Source organism: Furipterus horrens, unplaced genomic scaffold, assembly GCF_987537825.1.
Source record: "Furipterus horrens unplaced genomic scaffold, mFurHor1.1.pri manual_scaffold_5, whole genome shotgun sequence".
NCBI classification, from domain to species: domain Eukaryota; kingdom Metazoa; phylum Chordata; class Mammalia; order Chiroptera; family Furipteridae; genus Furipterus; species Furipterus horrens.
This window is the reverse complement of record NW_028327175.1, coordinates 160201650-160226638: the sequence shown is the minus strand read 5'-3', so window position 1 is coordinate 160226638 and position 24989 is coordinate 160201650. Positions and strand designations below refer to the sequence as shown.

The following is a 24989-nucleotide window of genomic DNA, read 5'->3' as shown; positions in this document are numbered from 1 at the left end:
GTGCCTGTCCTGCTCAGGGTGACTGAGCACTCAGCTGGTGCAAGTGCAACCAAGGAACAAATTTTAAATTTGATTTAGTTTCAATTAAGTTAAATTCAAATTGAAGTAGCCACACGTGGATAGTGGTTACTGTGCTGGGCAGCATCTGAAAGGATTAGCCTGCAAATTGCATCTCTGAGCTGTAGCTGCTTAGCATATCAGTTTAGCCCAGTGGTTCTCAACCTTCCTAATGTCGCAGCCCTTTAATACAGTTCCTCATGTTGTGGTGACCTCCAACCATAAAATTATTTTTGTTGCTACTTCATAACTGTAATTTTGCTACTGTTATGAATCATAATGTAAATATCTGATTTGCAGGATGTATTTTCATTGTTACAAATTGAACATAATTAAAGCATAGTGATTAATCACAAAAACAATATGTAATTATATATGTGTTTTCCGATGGTCTTAGGCGACCCCTGTGAAAGGGTCATTCGACCCCCAAAGGGGTCACGACCCACGGGTTGAGAACTACTGGTTTATCAAAAGCACCTGAAGTCTCATTGGTTGGACTTAGGTGACTATCTAGGGGAGACCAGAGATACTTTAGTGTGCAACATGGAGCGCTGGAGAAACGAAAAGCAGAGTTCCAGGCTATTAGCTCTCACATAAGATTTTGGTGGGGGCAATGGTGGGGATCTGGAGACATGAAAACCACCCACACTTTGAGTTTGGAAACCTCTAATAGACCCTGTCTGATGATTTGAGCTCCGTCTCAAGGGTTGCTTATTCTTCTCCATAAACATTCTTGTCATTTTATCCCAGGACCAAGCTGTGGAGAGGCCTCAGTTCTTTGGAGACACGGCTACACCTTCATTTTTTGAACGTTCAATTTTCCTTCTGTTTTGAGAGTCCCTAGCTCACACATGTAACCTAGCTTACCTTTTTGGATGTCCGTGGTTTGGCAGCCTTGGATTTCTTGCCGCCCTTCTTGCCTGACGTGGCCTTCCTTCCTCTTTTCTCTGGAGGAGGGGAGAGGATAGTTTCTGACTTGCCTTTGGTCCCTCGCTTTTTGGCCAGCAGTTCAGGGTGAATTCTGGGCAGGACGCCTCCACTGGCAATGGTCACTCCTTTTAGCAGCTGAAGAAAGAAACGCACAAGTTCAGACAGCTCAGAGCTTTGTGATTATGGATTTAATACAATTCTAACTGCTTGCAAAACAAGGTCTAAATCTGGTCTTTGTTTTCCCAAAGAAATTGCACAATATACAGTCTAATTGACTTTCCCTGTTTCACTTGCAGAGTGTGTCTCTGTAGGTGCCATGGCCTCCCGGGATCTTGCGCAGAAAACAAAACAAGCAAAGAAAAAGGAAAGGTTGAAACCAGTGATGGGCTCTGGAATTCCAGACCTAACAGGATAAAGAGCTTCACACACAGGGAGCACAGCTTGACAAAACAAGGTTCAAAGGTCAATGCTAGGGCTAGACCCAGTTAACAGAAGACTAGTGGTCTCTGCACTCTTTTGATCACATAGTCCATCAGTAAAATATGTTTGACCAGGCACCTCCCTGCTGCTGTCTGTTTACTTAACTCATTGGCAGGTACTACTCCACTGACACATTCTACGCATCCTAGTGCGGCACTGCTCCAAGTGTGGCCTGCCGCCAGGGCTGGGGCACAAACTTTTAGGTACCCACTTGTGCCAAAGTACAGGAATTACGAGGAGTCTAGAAACCTTTATAGTAAATTGACAGAGTTACTGTATATCTATTGGCTCTAATAACAAAAAAAATGGCAGCTTGTAGATTGTATTTTAAATTTTTTTCTAATAATTATTTTTTATTGAATTTTAAAAAATTCTTATACTATTAACCTGCCACTTTGCACATCCCTGGGGGTGGGGTGGGGGACATTCGGTGGGGGTGGGGGACATTCACTCCACTTTGGAGTTAGTTCTAAAATATAAAAGATCGGTTCTAATACATGAAGAAGGGCTCTCCAGCCCTCATCAGAATACATCATCAACAAAGTTTGTGGGAAGAAACTCTGAAAAGAGTAATCTATGTGCACAGCACCTTCCCCAGCAACACATTGAACTTGCTTTAAAAGAGGAAAAAAAGGTCTAACCAGACCCAGAATATATAACAGGATCTATTGCAGAGGTAATTTTATTTTGAAGCTCAATGACACAGCTAGCAGATTGGTTCTTCTCTTATATGACTTAGGTTTTTTGGTATAAATGTCTGGGAACTGTAGCAGGACTGATTTGTAGTCAGCTGCGGCCACATGCGATAGTGTTTGGCAAACCCATTTGGTGGCATGTGTGCATGCTGCAGACATACCTGATTGAGCTCCTCGTCATTGGCAACTGCTAAAAGGATGTGTCTGGGGGCTATCCGGGCCTTCTTGTTGTCCCTCGCGGCGTTGCCAGCCAATTCTAGAATTTCCGCTGAAATTACAAGGAGGAGTTAGTAGGCAATCACAGAACAGAGTTGGAACTTTCTAAAGCTTTTTCTTGGGGATGGTCTTTGAGTGTGATCACATTTATTCATTTGTGATTTTTATGTCTGGGCCTAGAAAGAAAGCCGGAAAGCTGAGAGGAATTCGGGTCATAGACAAGTAAGATATTTTAGCAAGACCTGATATATGATCCTGTAGCAAAGTCTTCCAGGTATCCCTTGATGTTAATTCTTCCCCATCCTCCTTGGCTGATAAGTGTGGTCATGTGACTAAGTTCTGGCTAATAAAAGGCAAACAGTCGTGTTGTATGGTGCTCCTCTCTTTTCTACTGGCAGACTGAGGACGTGATGGCCAGAGTTTGAGCAGCCATCTTTGACCAAGAGGAAGAAAGTTGTGGATGATAGAGTAATAGTAGGAGGAACTGAGGTATCTTATGACTGTGGAACTTCCTTACCAACCTGGACTATGTTCTATAGACTTCTTTTGTATGAAAGAGAAATAAATTTGTTTAAGCCACTGTTGGCAGAAGTTAATCCTGACCAAAACAAGACCCAAACATAGGACCTGAGCTTCTTTTAGCCTACAGACAGCAGGGCCATCTCTGAAGAGGACAGTGATGTTAAGTAAAGTCTGACTTTGGTACCCATTGGGACCCCTTTCAGAATCTTGTTTTCCACTTCACGTGATGTCCCAGGTCCCTCTTGTCTTAAAGGAAAGTGGATGGGAAGAACTGACTTATATTACAGAAAGATGAAATGCTTAGCCCAAGAAGTGAGTTCCTAGTGAGGATACCTATGAGACTAGGAAGGAAGGGATGTTGGGGCCCAGGGGTTTTCCACATATCCATTGGACCCTATGCATGGCTCGGAGTTTAACAAAAATGTCATTTGGTAAATGTGATAGAAAGGGATTTTCCTAAAACTATTGAAGTTTCTGAGTAAAATTTTTAAAAATCTATAGAATTGTTTTATACCATCTGTGTGCTTTCTCCTTCCTCCTATTTTGTTGTTTTTCCTTCTTCCTCCTTTTTAGAAGGATGTTCTGTTAAATCAAACTTGTCTGCTCTCAAAAGTATGAATGAGCCTACAGAGAAAAATGTCTTCCTTTAAAAAGCTAAAGGCAATGTGTCAAGGAGTTGTTTCACTAATACGTGGATGAAAAAGTGTGTGTATATGCATGTGTGCATACATTTGTTGTGTGATGTGTTTACACAGCTGTGTGTGTGTGTGTGTGTGTTGGGGATTTGCTGTTACAATGACATAAATATTAAAACCCCCAAATTAACAGGTGATTCTCTATGTCTTTACAATTAACCTAATCTCAAATAAAATAGCACATGAAATTGCCATCATTTATAAAACCTATGACAATAAAATAAAAACTTGGCATAAGTATGCCATATTAACTAAGCAAATGTAATTAACGAAAAGTAGAATAAAATGAGCATTAGAGTTAAATATTTATGTGACATTTCCATAATGAAAAGTGCTAAATCACTGCAAATTCATCTCACATCTTTTTCAGGTTATTAAGCAATGAATATTGTGTTTACTAACAATTTTTTATACAGTGGTCATGTTTTCTGTATCAGAGATTAGGGGGCGGGCATTGTAGTTTGAGAAGTATGAGCGTATCTATTGGGACAATGGGACAGAGTATTTGAAATTAATGCCATTATTATATAATAATATAATGATCTGATTTGCTGTATTCAGAAGGCTGCCCAACCCTTTCTTTATCTTAAAAAGTGTACCCATCAAAAAGAAATGTAGTAACACAGCTTTCACTAATAAGCTTGCTGTATGACTCGAGGTTAAAATGTGCAGCTTGCCATTGTGTGCAATAAAAAGGAGTTTCCTGCCCTGGTCGGGTGGCTCAGCTGGTTGGAGTGTTGTCCCCTACACCAAAAGGTTGTAGGTTTAATCCCTGGTCAGGGCACATACCTAGGTTGTGGGTTCAGTCCCTGGTTGGGGCATGTGCAGGAGACAACTGATCGATATATTTCTCCTTCACATGGATGGTTCTCTTCCTCTCTAAAATCAGTGGACATATCCTTGGGTGAAGGTTTTTTAAAAAGGAGTTTCCTGCACTTGCTCATCTCAGGGGTCCCAATGCCTGGGAGAAAGGTGCACTCCACTCACCCTTTTGTCTAGATGGGTTTAGGGGCCAAGGACCCTCCCAGTTTTAAGCTTCTGAGCAATCAAATTAAATTGGCATCTGGGACCATCCCTCTCCTGTCTGAAACCTGCATTTAGAGGAAGAAGTTAAGCATCTTCCCAAGTTCATTAACTTAGCTGTCAGCACGAAAAGTGGGGCTAATGGGAAGCCCTACATTCCTGGAGCCTTCAAGAAGCCCCTGAAGGTAAGGTTATATACAGATGCACAGATGTGAAATTCACAGATGGAAAACCTGCTGGAATCCAGTGCAGCACAGACGGAGAGTAAAGGCAGCGGTTCAGCAGGTGGGACAAAGCAGGGCGCAAGGTGAGGTTCTCGTGCGGTTGGGCTCCCAGGCTACCCCTTCCAAAATCAGTTTTAAGAAAGAAAATTTGGATCATGTGCTCTAGAGCAAAAACAGAGGTACAGCTTTTTGTCTTTAAAGAGGAAAGCTTCTTCCTTTTTTGAAAAAGGCTTTATTTATTTATTTTTAGAAATAGGGAAAGGGAGGGAGAAAGAGAGGGAGAGAAACATAAGTGTGTGGTTGCCTCTCGGTGCCCCCAACTGGGGACCTGGCCTGCAACCCGGGCATGTGCCCTGACTGGGAATCGAACCGGCGAGCCTTTGGTTCACAGGGTGGTGCTCAATCCTCTGAGCCACACCGGCCAGGGAATAAAAAGGAAAGCTTCTTAATGACACACAGCACAAAATCAAGACCAAGGAGTTCTTTCTCTGCTGAATGTTTAGTCTGAACATTTCTTGGGATAGAGACATTGACATTTAAATGTTTGAAATAACATTAATCATTATTAATATTTTCAAATGCTGTTCTTACAAATGCATTCACGTGAACTATAAAATAAGCATTAGAGTTAAATATTTATATGGTATTTCCATAATGAAAAGTGCTACATTGCTGCGAATTCACTCTCACATCTTTTCCACATTATAGTTGCTACATTCTTGAGGGATTTTATTGATCTTGGGAATACAAGTATCCTTCTGTTGGCAATCAGTAGGAAAACTGGATTTATACAGCACACACTTGTTTTCATTGGAAATTCTGCGGGAAGATCATTATTCCGTTAAGTGGTGGAGACTTATATGGAAGTTTATAGACTTCCAGAGTAAACCTCTCACTTCTTGGAAGTCTCACCTGGAATGCAGCTGAGTATCTGGCAGTAAGAAAAATGATTTCTGTAGCCAAAAGGGCTGTTGGAAAGCTCACCATGCAAAGTATTTTGGAAGAGCCTACGTCCTCTCATTTCGTACACAGTCTGAATCAACACTGGAAATCCCAGCCCCCAGCAGATGGGAAACATCACATTAACTGGAAAGTTGGAACAGAGGGCATGGAGTGGCCACTCCTTCAAACCCTCCTTCCCTGGCCCCTTCTTGCTTATACACTTGCCCACTAGGTGACAGTGCCTCCAGGGCTCTGTGTGGGCCCTTTGCTCTGCTCAGACCATGCAGTCTTTAGGGGGAGTTACATCCACTCACGACTCCAGCTTCCACCTACCTGCCCATGTGGTCAGATCTGCACCTCCAGCTCTGCTGTGATGTCACCTGGGACTCCTCACCTCAGTGTCCACAGGTAAATCAAACTCCCCAAATCCAAATCGCCCCCTTCCCAAACCTGCTCCTCCCGTTGCCCTTGGGTCTGGCAGCTCCATCCACACACAGACCTGGGAGTCATGTCCTCCTCCACCTCCTCCCTCCCTCCTTCCAGCCTCAACAACCTCACACACCTTTGCCCCTCTTCTCCATGTTTGTTGCCATTCTCTTCCAGCCCAGAAAACTGCAATGGCTGTCTAAATTGTTTCCGTGTCACCAGTTTTGTCCTCCTCCAGATCCATGCCAACAAGGCCACTGTTAGGTCATAGGTGCCTTGGTGCAAACTAGAAAGATGTCCCTTCCTCAAGACACTTGACGTCCTTCAATTAGTCAGAACCAGACCCTTTCCTGCCATCTGCTGGAAATGTTCATAATAAATAATACGAGGGGAGAACCCTCCAAAAGCTGGAATTTATTTATAAAAAATTGTGTATTTATTCTTACATGTTTACACTTCAGTCACCTTAAAAGTACTCTCCATTTGATGCAATACACCTATTGAGATGTTTTTTCCACTGCTCAAAACAGTTTTGAACTCATCGATTTTGATGCCTTTTAGTGCTTCTGCTGTTTGTTGTTTCACTTCTTCCACATCGGCAATGTTTCCCTTTGAGGATATTTTTTCATCCAGGGAAACAGCAACAACAAAAAAAAGAAGCTCAGGGTGAGATCGGGTGAATAGGGAGGGTGGGGCACGGGTGTCATGCCATTTTGGTCAAAAACTGCTGAACACTCAGCATGGTGTGGGCAGGTGTGGTCCTAAATCACCCATTGTGAAATGGGCAAACATGTTGAGTCCTCAAAAAAATTCACCGAGGCTGAATGCAGCCTCTCACAACAATGCCAGCTGGTACACTGATACAGATGGGACACTGGAACACTCACCTAGTGGGGGAAGCATGTACTACAAGGGGCCCGCCCTCCAGAAGATAATTCCAGTTTTTTGGGGGGTCTCCTCTGTACAGTTCTTTGAGGTCCATGACGTGAATGGTATTCCCTTGAATGTGTGTCACTGTGCAGGGTAGAGTCTGCACAACCACACATGTCTTTTCAAAACACAAATGTAATAAATGAAAATCATTAGACAAAGAAATGCTCAGTGTTAAATGGAGAGACCCAAATGTCTGGAAATGATGTGTAAATGATGGGTTTCTATGTTACACCATGATTTCATGTGGTGCCCTGAAGGTCAACCCTGTTTGAAGACCTATTTATCTTCTCAATTAAAAATATACCACAAGACATTTTCTCACCATAAAAATGGTAAATTCATTCTCAATATCTTGTATTTATGTTATATCTATTGCTAATGAATACAAAATTATTTTTCCAGAATTTGGGGCTTCTTTTTTGAGTCTGTTTTTCCTCAGTTACATTGGAAATGTGAACTGGGTTAAAACACTTGCATTGTCCCCATTTTTTGGCTACTGTGTACAATGCTGTATCAACATTCATGTGTAAGTATCTGTTTCAGTCTCTGATTTAAATTATTTTGGGGCATATACCTAGGAGTGGAATTGCTGGGTCAGACAATAATTCTTCTAAGTTTTTGAGTAACCATCAGACTGTCTTCCACAGCCACTATACCATTTTTTATTCCCACCAGCAATGCACAGAGGTTTCAGTTTCTCTACATCCTCGCCTACACAGGACAAGGTTTTAAATGCAGAAAATACACGGGATGACCAAAAAGAACTGATTACACTGACATATAGTTTTCAAAGTATTGAAAAATCTGGGATACAGTAGGCTATATGCTTCTTAATTAACACATTAAATAATAAAATCGAGTGGCAGGTCTAATAAACTGTGCTTCTTAAGTAATGATGAGTGTACATGGCTATAACAATGGGAATATATTAAAAGAATGTCAGTAATTTTAATTCGTTAAAGAGTCCCGGCTGTTGCTGACCCTAATGTTGTTGTCCACATTCATGAAGGAAGGGAATGCTAAACTTCAGGTCCGGGTAGTGAAACTGAAGCTAGAATCTGAGGGCCCCAGGCTCAAGTATCTCCTGTGCTACACCCTTTCCCACCTCCCACCCCACCAGCTGCCATCCCCTCTCACTTCCCTTCTTCTGGGCCATACTCCCTAGAACAGTCCTCAACCCTTAGTCTCCTTCCCACACTTCCTGTTCCTCAACCCACTGCATGTGCCTTTGACCATCCACACTGTCCTTGCCAAGGTTGCCATGCCTTTGAGGTGGCTAGATCTGTTGTCCTCGCCTGGTTTCAGTGCCGTGCGTGGCCCCTGACAGTTACTGACACCCTCTCCCTCCCCTGGTCTCACACCGACTCACACACCTTTCTCCTTAACCTCTGGCTGTCCCTCTCAGCCTCCTTCGACACCCATTCCCCCGTACCTGGCCAATAAACCTGGGCACGCTGGTGCCGCTCAGGCTGGTCTTGGGGTCTCCAGCCCTGTCCCGGCGCTCTCTCTGGATGACCTCACTCATTCCCGTGGCCTTTCCTGCAGTCTGCCCAAGAGCTCCATCTATAGCTCCAGCCTCCTGCTCCCTCCTGAGAGCAGCAATTGCAGTGACTGCAGCATGGACTAAGTTGCTGCCATGTGCCCGGAGCAGTGCTAAGCATTTTTCATGCACTATCTTACGTAATCCTCACAATGACACTGTGAGAATAAAGCGACATGCCTGATGGTTCTTAGCTGATAAGGAGCAGAGCCAGAATCCAGCGTCCCTAACCTCTGCACCTTTCTGGGCATCCTGCAGACACCAAAACCTTCCAGCTCCCAAACGGAGCCCCTTAGGCTGCATCCTGCTGCTCCTCCACTGTCTCCTACTTCAGCTACAGGCACCGTTCTCCATGCACCAGCCTCTTTCCTTTCCTCTCTTCCTCTCCGCCAGACTCCTCCTACAGTCTCCATCCTCTTGTTTCCAAGTCCACATCTCCACACCTCCACCCACACAGTCTGGCTTGAAAGGAAGTAGCCAGCCGAGGCTGAAAGATTTGTGCCGACCTGGATGCCCCTCTCCCCTCTGCTGCCCGTAAGGATCATTTGGGGGAGCTGTAAAAAAACCCTGGTACCAAGAACATACCCCAGAATCTCTGGCGGTGAGACTCAGACATCAGGATTTTCAATCAATCAATTTGAGAAAAAGCAGGGCTTAGGTCTTAAAACCCTTGCTTTCCATTCGTCAGCCACCCCGTGCTGTGCCTGCCCCGACCCTTCCCCAAGCTCCTCTGACTTCTCTGCCCAGTGCGCATTATCTTATTGCACCGTGTTCAATGCTCGCCGCTCTGCTGGAAAGCACGCCTGGCGCAGGCAAGATCGTCTGCTTTCTGATGTATCTTCAAGGACAAATTCAGTCATGTTTGTGTCTTGAATGCTGAAGGTCATTTCAAGGGTGACAGGGGGCTTTTGTATTGTGAACACTGTTTCCTAAGTAAAATCAGTTGATGCCTCCTCCAAAACAACAAAAAAACAAAACAGCTAACAAACATCCCCATTTTACTTATTCAACAATAGCCTGAAATTCCACTAATAATGATTCCCTTCTTTGGCTTAAAACTCCCTGCCCAATTAAAATGCAAATACAGCCCCAAAATACAACACTTTAATAGAATTAGTCATTATGTTTTGCCCTGAATGACTTCATTAGCTCTTAATAGAAGGGAGAAGAGAAGAATTGCCACGTCTTGAGCACATCCTATCCACCAGGCATTTTTATACACCTGAAGCTCAGGCAGACTCAGTTCTTAGCCCAGGGTAACAGAGCTGGTAAACTGACAAACCGGATTTAAACTGACATCTAAACAAGCCTGAGCTCTCTCAACTCCAGCCTGAGTTTGGAGGGGAGAACACGCACAAAAGGAAGGGCAGGGACACAGAGAAGACAGGCCTGGGCCTCCAAAGGCCAACTTCGCCTTCTCTATTTGACGGAGGAAGGTGCTGGATGCTGGGACTGGCTGGGGAGGGGCGGAGGGTATTAATGGCAACAGCACCCTTCCAGGTGTTCCCTCTCTCTTCTAGTTCGTGTGCAACCCATTGGTAAATCCTGTTGGCTTTGCCTTCAAAATACATCAGGACTCTGACCGCTTCGTGGTGCCTTCACTGCCCACTCCCCTCCCACCACGTCTCTCGCTGGATCTCTGCAATAGCCTTCCAGCTTCTCTCCCTGCTCCCACCCTCCTGTTGCTCCCCGCCAGGATCAGATCACTTCCACCTCTGCTCAAAACCCGGCAGAGCCCGTGCTTCTAGCTCTTATTCCCCCCACTAGCCCATCCTCCCTGGGGCCTCATTTACAGCCCAAGCCCCCTCCCTCAGCTCCAGCCCTCTGGCCCCACTGCTGTTCCCCAACACTCCCAGCCCCGGCCTTCCCTCAGGTGGGGGCACCCGCCCACACATATCTGCAGGCCCACACCCTGGCCTCCTTCAGATGCCACCCCTCAGTAGGGCCTTTATAACCCCCCTCCTCCCTTCCTGGAACACCCTATCCATCCTTCCTTTCTGCGTTATTTGTCCCCTAGCGCTTAGCATCATGGGATGCAGCACAGACACTCCACTTAGTTGCTCGCTTCTCCCCTCCAGAGCACATGCTGCTGGAGGGCAGGGATGTCTGTCTCGGTCTATGCTGCATCCTCAGCATCTACAACACTGGGCATATGGCAGGGGTTCAATAGTGTTGAGTGAATGGAGGATTATGAAAACTCAGCTGAGAAACAGGATGGTGCTGCTTTGGGAGATACTATAAATCTTTAAAGACCTGTTGATTCAAAGTCAGAGTGTGACCTTTAGGCTCTAGTGGGCATTGCTATGGAGGCAGCTGGGGGCTCTAATCCAAGAAAAATTACAAATCCTATCAGTGGACCAGAGTAGCCTGGGGACTTAGTGTGTGCACTGACATGTAGATGCTTAACAGACAGTTGTTGAATAAATAAATAGGAAACTGTAAGCTTTTATCTGAACCAAAGATGAACAGAGATGCCAGTGATTCAAAGGCCAAATTTTGTTTTATTATGCATGAAGTTTAGACTTTTGCCAGGTATTTGACTACTTTAATTATACAAACATTATAACGGGCAGTGTAGGATAGCAGAAGGTGCACGGCTAGGGATCGAAGGGCCACAGGGAACCTCAGCTCCCTGCTCAGAGGCTGTGGAATTTCTGGGTTACTCAAGGGTTTCCAGTCTTAAGGGGTTTCCAATCTCAGTGGGCCTAACAGATTGTTTTAAAATTTCATTCACCCTTTTTAAAAGTCCTTTCTCTCCATCCCGGAGTCAGTGGATTTTTCCATCAGATTTCTGGGTTCTACCCTAGACCCAGTGAATCAGGCCACCAGGGGAGGGCTGCAGCCAGGAACTTGCATTTTATTTTTCTTTAAAGTTTTATATTTATTTTTTTACTTTTATTTTATTGATTTTAGGGAGAGGGAGACGGAGATGGAGAGGGGGAGAGAGAGAGAGAGAGAGAGAGACAGACAGACAGACATGGATTTGTTGTTCCACTTACTTATGCATTCATTGGTTGATTCTTGCATGTGCCCTGACCAGGGATTGAACCCACAATCTTGATGTATGCAGATGATGCTCTAACCAAGTGGGCTACCTGGAACTTACATTTTAATCATTCCTCCAAGTTTTTAGGCCTGTTCCTAAAAGACAGGCTACCATTTTGCTCCTCTGAGTGCTCCTTGAACCAGCAGTATCAGCACCACCTGGGAGCTTGTTAGAAATGCAGTCTCAGGCCCCACCCCAGACCTTGTCAACAAGATCCCCAGAGTGACCCCCTTCGGAAAGCACTGCTCTATCACACCTGACTCAGTTGGCTTTCAGAGCCCTCCAGCCCTTCTCTCCAACCTCCCGAAGGGCTCTCCTGAAAAACTTTCAGCCCAGAAACAAGCCTTTTATTTCACAATATGGGACAGGCTCATGGTGCCGAGGTCTGCCTGCCTGACAGAAAGTTCAGGGGGACAAGGTTCCCATGAATGGATCAAGGAAGCCTTTCATCAGTGACGTTGATCAGTGAGTGACAGGGGACAAGGAGAGAAGAATAGAACCATACACTTGAAGAGGAAGAGATTGCTCTTGAGGAAGGAGCATGATGGGAAGAGGGACCTGGGACAGAAACTGGGTTGAGTCTTGCCACACTTGGGGGTTTTCATGCTGTGGCTGCAGGGGGCTCTGCTTCCGGGTAGACAGTTTGGGAAGGTTTGCTTTGTTACCCCCTGGTGGACTTCCAAGGGCTTTAACCCTGGTGTGCGGGAAATTTGTTAACCATGGGCAGCATCAGAGGCATTGTTGCTAATGGCTAAATGGATCCTTTCAATGAACTAATCACACTTATTTAGATAGATTTTTATTTTGATATATTTATATATATTTAAAGCATCCTTGAAATTGTGAAGTATGGTTTCTGTTTATGACATAAAAGTACAACAAAGACAAAAATGAAATAAAAAGTTAATCAAGTATATAAAGAATACACAAAGCAAAACTCACCTCTTAGTAAAAAACAATTTTTTTAAACAACCAATATGGGAAACTATTGCCTATGCACCCATTGTAGACAGAGAGCCACCACTGTAAAGGAGCAAAATTAGAACATTATTGGCTTCAGGGAACCAACTGAAGATGCTTTTGATGCTCTGGTCAACGTTATTTATGGACACTGAGTCCTAGTTTCAATACACCAGGAGAACTGATGTTTAACGAGGCCTTGATATAAAGTGATGACCCCTTTCACAGAATGAATAGCAACCCCCACCCATGGTCCCCATAGTTTCTCTTCTTTGGGAACCTAGATGTTTACAACATTGCGTTTGCCTAAACAAGACACACCCTTTTCAGGGCTGGTGTGGAAAAGCCACTTTTTGTGGGTTCTCTTCCTCCCATGTTGAGCATCTGTCCTCCTCATGCCCTCTTCTCTCCCCTAAAGCCTGCAGAAATGGATCTTAGCCAAACAGGCAAGCTGAAACCGTTACCACCCGCAGTGGCCTGAGACAGCACCCCTCCCGGCCTGTGGGAGGGTGCGATATGGGGCTGGGTTGCCTGGCCCTCGAGGTCGCATTACCTGCCAGGTACTCGATGACTGCCGCCATGTACACAGGAGCACCCACGCTGATCCGGTACTTGAATGTCCCTTTCTTCAGGTAACGCATCAGCCTCCCGACAGGGAAGATGACGCCGGCCCTGGCTGAACGGGACAGCTTGGACATTTTCTTCTTCCCACTCCGGCCCGACATCTTGCCTCGGCCGCCCTCTCAGCTTGCTGACACAGAAGCCTCCCGGCACTAACACAATGCTGAAAAGGAAAGAAAACAGGGTGAGAAAGGGCGGCTGGCAAATATCTTGGGCACAGTAGTGTGGTCCCAGAGCGCTAGGTGACATGCCTGGTAAGTCCTGTGGAGGCAGCTGAGACCGAGCTGCCACCACAGGGGGCTTCGGGCAGGAAGCTGGGCATGGGATCTTTGCAGGGACATTGGCAGGCCCACCTATGAACATCTCCCCACCCCATCAAACCAGCCCAAAGAAACTGTCACCAGAGAGAGAAGTCATGGTCTTTTAGGCAGCTGAATAATGGCTTCCATAGATGTCCGCTTCATCATCCCCAGAACCATTTGTGAACGTATAACCTTATATGGCAGAAGGGACTTTGCTGATGTGATTCAGTTCAGGATCCTGAGATGGGGAGATTATCCTGGATTATCTGGGTAGCGCAAAGGGAGGCGGGAGATCAGAGTGAGCAGTGATGTGAGTGAAGGGAATAAATTCTCCTCTCAGAGGTTCCAGAAAGAACTAGCCCTGTTGGCACCTTCATTTCAGCGCAGACTCTGAGAGAATAAGTCTGTATTGTGTTAAGCCACCAAATTTGGGGGTAATTTGTTACAGCAGCAACAAGAAAACTGATTTGCTTCTGCCTGTTTTAATACATAGTGTTTTATTATAATGTTACCTTTGACCTATAGCTCACAGCAGATTTCTCAGGTGGAAACACTTTTCTAAATTTCCAATAATTAAAAAAAAATAGAAACATGCCAGAAGACACAGTTTTATTGCATATGCTAATGTACAGTAACCGAACATTGCAAATTAAAAGTTAGACTGCAACCCAAGCTTCCACTCCTTGGAACGGGGGAATCCAGGTTCATTTGGGGGAGAAATTTCAGAATCAGCATGAAGAGATGACTTCAATACGATGCAGAGAGAGACATGCTTATAACTCATTGTTATTTCAGGAAGCTATCTTTTGTGTGAAGATAAAAAAATTATATGCTTCTGAAAGAGTCTGTAAGGCCAAAACTAATTCAGAGATTGTAATAGTGCTTAACTTTTGTTGGTTGAGAGAGTACTCTGACCAAAAAATGGACTATAATTCAGAATAAATAAAGGCAAATTACAAAGGACAAGCAAGCAGGGCCAAAGAAAAGAAATCAGAAATTTTCTAAGAAGTATGTTAATGAATCAAAGCTCTCTGCCCCAAAGGCAATGGCATTCTTGCTGGTCATTTCCTTTAGTGATGAAAAATGAGAAAGTCAAAAATAAACTGAAATTGATTCTACTGTTGAGGCTGCCATTTTAGATTTTGGCTAGGCCAGCTCACCAACAGCCACGATGGGAATGAAAAGGCCTAAGGAAGTGGCTAAAAATATGATGGGTGAAAGGGCTAAATGAATGCATGGCTAATGTGAAAGGTACAAAATTGGTATTTATTTAATCTGGATGGAAGAATTTTCTAAAGTATTTGATTATTCTGTTATGACTGAGGAGTTACATAAAACTATGGGATTAGCAACAAACCCCATTCTCAACACCCTCTTATCCCCAAGGTGAAGAAATGCAAATTTGAGGCACTTTATTACATACCTTACATACATTAATTTTAAATATTTATATGTACTTATTTGCCCCCATTTTATGTGTCACTTTGCCACCAAAAGATGTAGGTACTCATCAAAGTTAAGTAAGAATAAAAATGAGCAAATAGCCTTAGAATATTACCTCTTTCACAGTAAGATGCAGGGACAAAGCAATACCACTGTTTTTAGAACTTCTGCATTTTCCATGCTTCTGCTGTGCAAGGCTGCTGACTCGATTCATAGACTCACAGATGTCCTCTCTTGGAGGAAGCAGGCAACTGCATATTAGGATTATAACCATCGATTTATATTGAGGAAACTTAGGTCAGGCATCAGTAAATGTTCTGAGTACCTGTTGTTGGTCATCACTGTCCCAGGGGACAGGGGACACGTACAGCAATGTGAAATGATGGTTCTTGTCCTCAAATCCAGCTACCTGGTACATGTTTGCTAGTTGGTGGTGATGCTCAAAATGGACATGGCCCCTGGTATAGCGGAAAGAGCCCAGGACTAGGAACAGACTCCAGGGCATGGTTCTGCTTCCACATAACTAGCTCTGTGAGCTCTGGGTGTCACTGGTGTGGGTCTCATGTGTAAAATGGGATAGTGTCTAACAGATCCTGAGGGTCCTTCTGGTCTTAAACATTCCTGTTTTTTTCAACTTTCAAATGATTCTGGAAAAGAAGTCTAATCCCTTTAAGAAATGAGTTTTAAAGCATTAAGAGTCTGTGCAGGTTCATAAAACTATATTAGTATTGGTGACTCCACTAAGCCAATTATGTGCTTTTTTTCAGTCACTGGTTAAGTGGAGGGAAGGTCTGGCTGCCAACGAAGCCACCTGGAAAGCCCAGCCCAGGGTGGACATACCCTGTGGACAGATACATGCTGGACGGTCACAATCTCTCCTGCCAACAGAGAGCCATGCACAGGGGACAAACACCGCAAAGGCAGGACCCGCCCTCCCCTTCCTCCATTTTTCTCAAACAAAGAGAGCCAGAGAATGAGTAGGTGTGCAACATAAAGCTACCTAGGGGACTTCTCCAACGTCAGCCAAGAAGAGTCACAAATTTCCCTAAAAATCGGAAATTAGGACCAGCAGTAACAGAAAAACAGGTGGCTTCAGGGGACTGAGGCCTAAAATGTTCATGAAGATAAAAGAATCAGGTAAGAAAACAGAGTTAGGTCAAATAGACAAACATATCAGTTGAATATTATAAAACGTAGGGATCACCCCAAACATAGCATCTATAACTAGACTTTCTATCTTTGGCTTCCAGACTTCCCTCTAATTAGGGTCTCAAGACAGAGTTGAAGATGCAGCTCCACTTGAGTCTAAGTGTGACATGGACCGTTGTATATGCATTAATAGAGCTGGAGGGTTCTTCGTAGCTGGGAAGCCCATCTTTTCAGACATCGTGCTGAGTGTAAGCAGCCAGGCATTTAACTCCTTGGTCCCAAGGGCCGGGAGGTCCCCAGACACTGTAAGAACAGAGCCATGTCAAGGAACCCCTGGGAAAGCAGGGAGGAGGCATATCCCGCCTACTGGGACCCACAGATGGAAGCAAGGGCTGTGCCCTCACCTCCTGGAGTCCCTTGAGAGAAGACCCTGCTTTCTAAAGATCACCCCTGCCCCCGGCCTGAGCTGAGCTCTGCCTGGAGTTGTAAGAAACGATAACATCTGACTTTCTTTTTTTCCAGGCCAGCCTCCCCCCAACTCTTTCCATTCTTGGGAAGTCAGGTGATAAAAACTTGAAAGGACTGTCATCTAAGTCATGTGAATCTGAATCTGCGTAGGGCCGCTCATCGAAAGAGAAAAGAACTACAGCAACGTGCAATTCCTGTCCATCAGATATTTCCCTCCGGCCAAACATTAACATTTAAATGTTTACATTTATTTACCTCATGCTCTAAAACAAATTTTACTCTAATTAGGCAAAGCTTAAGGACTCTAGTTCGTTATGTTTGTTTACGTTTCAAGAAGAGGGCCTTTGAGTGGTTATGGGCGCGATGTGGGCGCCCCCTGGAGGCCACGCAGCCTTGCTCAGGTGGCTCCATTTTCCAGGCAGCTCTGAGGTTCTTCAGAGGAATTGGGAACAAGACCAGAAAAATACATCCTAGATCTGCAATATACCCGTCCTTTCATAACTGAGAGACCAAGAATACCAAGGTGTCAAGTCTCATAATTACTTGCAGAGTGAATGGGAGACTTATAAGCATGTTAACAGTGGGGGACAGGAAAATAAAACTCAAAATTCAGGGAAGAAGTGGGGGAGAGTGCTGACGGCCCATTCCCTTTCACCTCTGGGAGTACAGCAGTAAGAATGTGACTGGCTGTGTGTGTGCTGGGGAAGAAGGCATATTCGAACACTGTTGTTTCAGGATTTACTTTTACGATCGGGTTTTCAGCCCATAAAGACACTGATGAATTTGATTTTACAGATATCACAAGGGTAAATATTAAATTGCAGCACTGACTCAGACTTGGGCAATAAACTCACACCAGCCTATTCAAATAACTACTGTATTTCATTGATTTTACAGTGCTTTTTAAAGAAAACATTTTACTATCTCTAGAAATCAGTATGCATCTTGCAATCTATGACAGCATAGATTCAATGAAACTACATATTTATGGAGCATTTATTATTGAACAAGAAACTACATGAATGATATTGTAGAATATACATGGCTCTTGTCCTCAAATGTTTTCCAATAAAGTTTTATGACAGACCATAATACAATTTCAAATAGATGTGAGAGATATGGTTCCCAAACTGTATAGCAAGGCACCCTGGGGCATACCAGTGTTTAAGATTCAAAGGAAATACAGTGCTACTCCACCTCTGTTGGACCCCACAGCCACCAGCTCACAGTGGGCCTACCAGGGGTTCATGGTAGTTTGCACTATCTTCCTTTTTGGTGATGCCATATCTTTGCAAAGCTGAGTGTTCGGCTGTTGTTGATTAAAAGCCAGTGTCGGGTGACAATCAATGTGGAACAGAAAACGAGTGTCAGCATCCAATTTGACCCTTAGGTTTGAGAAGCTGTGCAGCGTCCAATAGGTGCACACAGCCTATTTGTAATTCATTGTGGTTATTTAAGAATGGGCTATAAATATTCTCTTTCCTTCTAATTCACATATTCATGTTTTCTTAAACAGCTACTAAATTGTTAGGGCATATATACTTAAGTTGTTTGGACCTAACCACTGAATAAGTAGAGCCTAATAAGTAGAGCCAGTAGGCATTTCTTTTGGCCTAGAAGCTCCAGAAGAAATGACTGAGACGCTTAGTTCTCTGTGGGCTGAGAAGGTTTGGCAACTTCCTTGTTAGCGCCCACCACCAAGCTAAAACATAAAATTACGACTTGCGTAAGGTCACCGTGAAGCAAAGAAAACCAGAAAGTTAATAAGTCATTTAAAATTCATTTTATTTTTCATTTTCCCCTTTTTTATTTATTAATGTACTGTATTTTTTCCATTACCATTTAGTCCCCCTCCCCCTCCACAATCACCACGCTGCTGTCCATGTCTCTGAGTCCTTTTCCCTTTTTGCTTAATCCCTCCACTCCCCCACTGTCCCTGCCGCCTTAGCTGTCAGCCTGCTCTCTATTAGCCTGTCTCTATTTTCCACGTTAGTTCAGTTTGTTCACTAGATTCCACAAATGAGTGAAATTTGAGTTTATTTTATCTTTACATCTTAGCAGTACTTGCACATAGCAAAGTGAATCAAAAGGTAAAGAAATGCATAAAATGAAAAGCAACAGTCTCTTGCTTCACTTTTTCTACCCCCGATCTCACTTCCAGAGGTCATTTCATGTAACAATCTTTCATTTTAGTTCTGGTGGTTACCTCCCAAACTCTAATGTTTATACCTCTTCTTCTTGATTTATTTTCACTTTTAGAGTCTCTATCAATGCTGTCTAAGGATTAGAACTTAATTCACTTTTCTCCTTCTTTTTCCAATTGTTGACAGTGTATTTTCATTGTTATTTCCTCCACTGATTACCATGGAAATGTTAAATAATACCTTCAAGCTCTGTTTCTGACTCCATCAACTTTAGGTATTACCCCTTAAGTCACTGTTACATAAGGTGCAGGTGTGTGTGCTCTAATCTTCACCTGGGCTACCCTCTCTACTTGACCTCCTATTTCTACCTCTGTCTTCTGTACGGTCAGTTATCCCATCAGCAGCACTCACATGATTAGAAACTTTGTAAATACTATTCCCTTCAGCTGGCCTCACATTTCCTCTTCTGTGATCCCAAAGTAGGACCCTTGTGCCTTAGTATCAAAAAATGGATTCGCTTTGTTCTGAAAACATGTTCAAAATCATTCCATTTCACTTGGCTTCCTGTCTTTCTTGTATAGCACCTCACCTCCAAGTTACTAATTACAGTGGATTCACGTTATGTGTAATACGGGAGGCCGCTCCTCCTTCGGTTTCTTTTTCTGCAGTTTCTGTCACCCATGGTCAACTTCAGTCTGAAAATATTAAATGGAAAATTCCAGAAATAAATAATTCATAGGTTTTTAACTTGTGCGCTCTTCGGAGTAGTGTGATGACATCTACTTGGTTTCTTGCCTTCCTGCCTGGGATGTGAATCATTCCTTTGTCCAGCATCTCCACTGTGCATACAAGGCTCCCCACCTGTTAGGTAGGACCCACTGTCTTGGTTTTCAGGTCCACTGTCACTGTATGACAGTGCTTGTGGTTAAATACCTCTTATTTTTACTTAATGGCCCCACAGTGCAAGAGTAGAGATGCTGGCAATTTGGATACACCAAAGAGAAGCTGTAAAGTACCTCCTTTAAGTGAAAAGGTGGAAGTTCTCAACTTCAGGAAAGAGAAAAAATCATCTGCTAAGGTTGCTAAGATCTTTGGTAAGGACTACTCTTGTATCAGGGAAATTGTGAAGGAGAAAGAACTTCGTGCCAGTTCTGCTGTCAGACCTCAAACTGCAAAAGTTACCACCACAGGACACAAGTGCTTAGTTAGAATGGAAATGACATTAAGTTTATGGATGGAAGACGTGAACAGGAAACATGTCGCAACTCACAGCAACGTGTTGCGTCAGAAAGCACTGAGCTTATACGAAGACTTCAGCGAGGGTATTAATGTACAGGAAAAACCACAGTTCACAGGTCCTTGAATAATGTCATTTGATTCAACATCGTTTTGTTGTTAACGTTGATGAGGAAAGCATCAATTCCCAGCACCGGGCCACTGTCTGTGGAGTTTTCATGTTTGCTCCATTTCTGCCTGAATTTTCTCAGGGAACTCTGGTTTCTCCCCACATCCTAAAGATGTGCATGTGGGGTGAACTGGTGTGTCTAAGTTGTTCCTGTCCGAGTGGGTGTGGGTGTGACGCGCCCTGTGATGTAAGGGGCCTGCCCTCTGCCGCGGGTTGCTGGGAGAGGCTCCGCCTCCTGTAGCCCTAAACTGGAATAAGCAGGTTGGAAAATAATTATCTGACTTGCTTTCATTGATTTTTCTTAAATGTATGTGGAGCTCACATTTATTTTAATGTTTAATATTAGAAGTGTTTTGGGTCTTTATTTATAAGTTTGGTGATGTTTTTGTGACCAGAAAGATGCTGTAGGAACTTAACTCTTGTTTGTATCAAGTAGCCTCTGGTGAAATTGGTTTCATTATACAGTCGTTGCCCTACAAGTTGCAGTTTTCAAGAACCTACGGACAGTGGTACATGGGAGTTACTGTATAAATAGGGTTCAGTACTATCTGCAGTTTCAGGCATCCACTGGTCCTGAAAACGTACCTCCAGCTGATAAGTGGGGAAGATTGTAGTTTTGTTCTACAAATTGGTGAATAGTGACTATTTCTCCTACGGGGAAACAGGGTTAGATTGCTGTGAGCCTCTGGTCACAACTTTTTCATCAATGGATCAATACATAAACTTGTTTTATGTGTGTTTCTACTTAAAGACACCTTACTTAATATGTATTATTGATTCATGAACATTGAACTCACGGCAAATCACCCTATAACTTATGCCTGAGCAAACCTTTTCTAGTGTGTTTTCTCCAGAAGGCACATCACCTTCTTGTGCTTAGGAACACAGGACAGCGCCTTAGTACTACTCTTGGGAGCCATTTTAAGCAGTGAAATCAACAGAAAGCACAAAAATGTGAAAACGTGACATTAAACCATGAAAAGGACACTAGTTTACAGTGGGAGACAAATAAGAAGGCAGAGTGGCCTCGTTCGACCTCAGCTGGGAAGCTGTGCGATGGATGGCTCAGTCTTTTCGCTGCTTTGTGCATGTCCCTGAATGACAGCGCAATGCCATGGCTAATGTATTGATTTGGAGGTTACAAATACATTTTATCGAGTAGGTGAGTTCACAAATACAGAATCTGTGAATAATGAGGATCAAATGTGTTTTTCTTTGTTCTTGTTGACCAAAGAGAAACGTGCCTTTACCATACTGTAAATATCACCCAGCTTCTCAATTGCATTATTTTTCGCAGGGAGCCACTTCCTGCCCAGAGACGTTTATCCTGCAGCGCTCCGACCCTGTGGTCATCCTGGAACTGTCCTCCCTGCTCATCCCTGACCCTATGACTTCCTCTTTTCTGGCTTTCTCTGTTGTTTTCTTGGTCTCCACTTCATGAAACAATCCAGAGAAGTAAACTTTGTTTTCTTACAAAAGGGAACTGTCTTTATTGAGTGATCTTTGGCTTATAATTTGGTGGGATAACTTTTAGCATCAAAATCATATTGCTTCAATATTTTGAAGCCATTGGTCCATTATTTTTAGCATCCTGCATTATGGAGAAATTCTCAGACTTTGCCGTTACATTCTATAATTTCACAAGCATGTGTCTAGGTACAGATCCTCCTCACTCCACTCATCCTGCTCAGCACTTGAGATAAACCTGTTCTGAGATTAACTTCTTTCACAACTCTGGGAACTTTCTGTTTTGGTATTTGATTATTTTACCTCACCTCTTCCCTCCTTTTCCCTTTATTTGTTTCTTACTGGGATGCTTGTAAACCAGATGTTGGGTCTTCTGATTTGTTCTTTGAAATCTCATACTTTTCCTTCAATTTTTTTCAGTTCTTTTATTATCTAATTGTGCTAATCATATTATTAATACCCAAGACCTTTCTTGTCCTTCATTCCATTTTCATAGCATCCATTCTTTTATAAACGCACCACCATATCTTCCATCTCTCTGAAACTAGTTAAGATGTTTTTGTTGTCTTCTGTTCTCTAAGTTGTTTTATCCAGTCAGTTGTCCTATGTATGTATTCTCATTTTTCTCTTTCGTGTTGGCTTTCCTTAAATGCCTGGTGATCTTTGGTTGTGCGTTAATATTTAAGAACAAAAGACAAGGTTGATTATTGTAGGTGGACAGAGAGTTTTCCTCGGCTATTATTTGGTAGGCATGGTCCCTGGGAGCTTGTATAGGGGGTGCCAATGAGCAGGCATCACCCTAGAGTGCCCTCTTAGGAACTACGAGCCCCCAAATGCCAGAATGAGGGAGCTTTACTGTATGGAACCATACCCATCCTTCAAATTCTAGACCTGCCCTATAGCTATTCAATTGCTTCAGAGAGGAAATCTCAGATTGTTAGTTTGGGGATAAATGCCAGATATGTGAGAGTGTCAGAAACTACTAGGAGTAGGGGAGGGAGAGAGGCCAATTCACCTATCTGTTCTGGAGACAGACCTTCCACGACTCCCCATTTTCCACCTTGCCTACCCTCAGTGCAGCTCCCTCTTGCTGTTATTAGTTGTGGCTTCCCTGTGATAGTGTCTACATGGTTCTATGCACTTTCAATCTTCCAGAAATTTGTTGAAACCCCCCGTCTGTTGATGACCAATACCATCCCTTGCCCCTTTTAAGTATTTATTTTCTTTGTGCTTCTTCACCATTATTTGGGGGGGACCCTAGAGATGGAAAGCACACGTGTTCAGGCCAACATTTTGAACTGGAAACAAAGTGTCATTTTAATTTAACATCTTAACAAACATCATTTGGGAATTAGCCTAGAAATGAGTATGCTGGCAAAGAGAAAAAGCTCAACTGTTTCATAATTGAGTAATAATGTCATATTAAAAATTTAGATCACTTTCATTACCAGGTGAGTCAATGGAAACTAATTGGTCTTGAGATAATTGAGGAATATAAAATTTTGTATCAAGAGATTGTATAAGACTAATTAATATAATAAAATCAAATTCAGTGTCTCTGTATTTGTATAATTATAGCGTATAATATTCCTGTAAACAATATTTAAAATTACACTGTAATCCAAGAAGGGAGGAGTGAAAAGAAAGGAAAAATCTTAAGCATTTGCTGTGACTGAATGAATTGCTGTTGGTGGGAAACAGCATGAAAAGACAAAATAGTTTCTTTATACCAGTATTTTCTTTTAATTTAAATTCTTTCTCAAGCATAAAGAGCTGGTAAAGAATAAACCATTTTTTATGTCTCAAAAAATTTCTTGAAATTTTTATTAAATGTTAACTAATCAGAAACTTGACAAATTCTAGCCAATCAGCAAGATGGTTCATTAGAAGCCATCAGCAATTTTGATTTAAATGACCATTTTTCTGCTGTCAAGATTCTGCAAAGTGGCTTAAAAAAAAAAAAAAAAAAAAAAAAAAAGAGAGAGAGCAGTCAATCACTTGAGATGAGGAACCTGGCTTATAGGCCAGTGTGTCATAGGTGAGGTTTAGCTAGGTTGATGGTCCACCCAGACAAAGGATCTGGAATTACAAGACAGCTTATTTTAAAGTTCTCTTTGAGACCAATCTCTTCAGAAGTATACAAATCAAAAGGCTTTCATATATACATTATCTTAAATCTAGAAATAACAGGACTTATAGCTTTTTAATGATGTAATGAATTTAAAAAGGACTTTACTGCTTTCTGAAACATATATAAACATGAAATTCATAGTGTCATCCCCTAATGGATTCATGCACCGTTTTAAAATTGTTTAAATTTATTCAATTTATTCATGTTTAGCCTCCATAATATTTCCCTAATCTGTATAGTAAGTATCTTGCTTCAGAATATTTTATATTGTAAATATTTATGAAAAAATGAAGTAGACACCACAATGAAGCATCTTTACTCTGTCAGTTGAAAATTACCCTTTGGGAGAATAAAATGAGATAAAATAAAAATAGGTAGGACATAAGGGATTTCAATACAAATATATTAACTATATGTAGAAATAGGTTTTTAAAGGGTATGAAAAAATCTCTTAGCCTTGCAACTAATAGAATTCTAATATATTTTGGTGTTTTACCCCAAGTGCTGTATTAAAATAATAATAGTTTGTTAGCATTATTTTGTAGCTGTAAAAACCATTTTCAGTAATACTAGCTAAATCACTTGCTCTATTACACTTCCATTTATGAACTCCAAGGGCAAATCATTATTGCACAAGTAATACTTTCCAAACCATTTTCTTCCAAGGCCAACTTTAAGTGAATGAGAATAGTCAATAATTTTATCGTCATATCTGTTAAAGTACATTAACAATTTATAATGTAAAGAGCTCTATCAAATGCAATTTCATCAAAATGACATGCGGATCAAATTAACCAAATTAACTATCCATGAATGTTAGAACCAAGCATTAACCCAATTTATTTAAATTATACCATTGGATTACAAATCATTCCCTTTTTAGAAAGTATTTCAAGTCATGTCCTGGAACAATCTAGTGGGAAGCTCAACTGCCAGCACATTCTTTCTAATACAGAGGCAGAGAATGTGTGGCTGTCTCGGGCCCTTAGCGGGGATGGGCATCCCAGAGGGCAGCAGAGCGCAGGATGGGAGCACATGATACGGGGTGGAGTTAGGCTTTCTGCGGCAACTGCAGTATGCGATGGCTTTCAACATGTTTTGTCTTCATTGAACCCAAACTAAAGTATTTTTTTAAGAGAAAAGTACAAGTTGTTGATATACATTGTTTTT

General features: G+C 42.6%; 1 protein-coding gene across 1 annotated transcript in view; it reads right to left on the bottom strand.

The window, feature by feature from the left end:
* The window catches only part of MACROH2A2 (macroH2A.2 histone), a 46336-nt gene that overhangs the window by 13592 nt on the left and 7755 nt on the right, over positions 1-24989 (bottom strand). Inside the window, exons 2-4 of the mRNA XM_090278133.1 lie at positions 13243-13473; positions 2324-2430; positions 925-1122 (exon numbers count right to left, since the gene is read on the bottom strand). Of these exons, the coding sequence (XP_090134259.1) occupies positions 925-1122; positions 2324-2430; positions 13243-13414 (477 nt within the window). The 5' untranslated portion in view covers positions 13415-13473. The remainder of the gene's footprint in view (positions 1-924; positions 1123-2323; positions 2431-13242; positions 13474-24989) is intronic.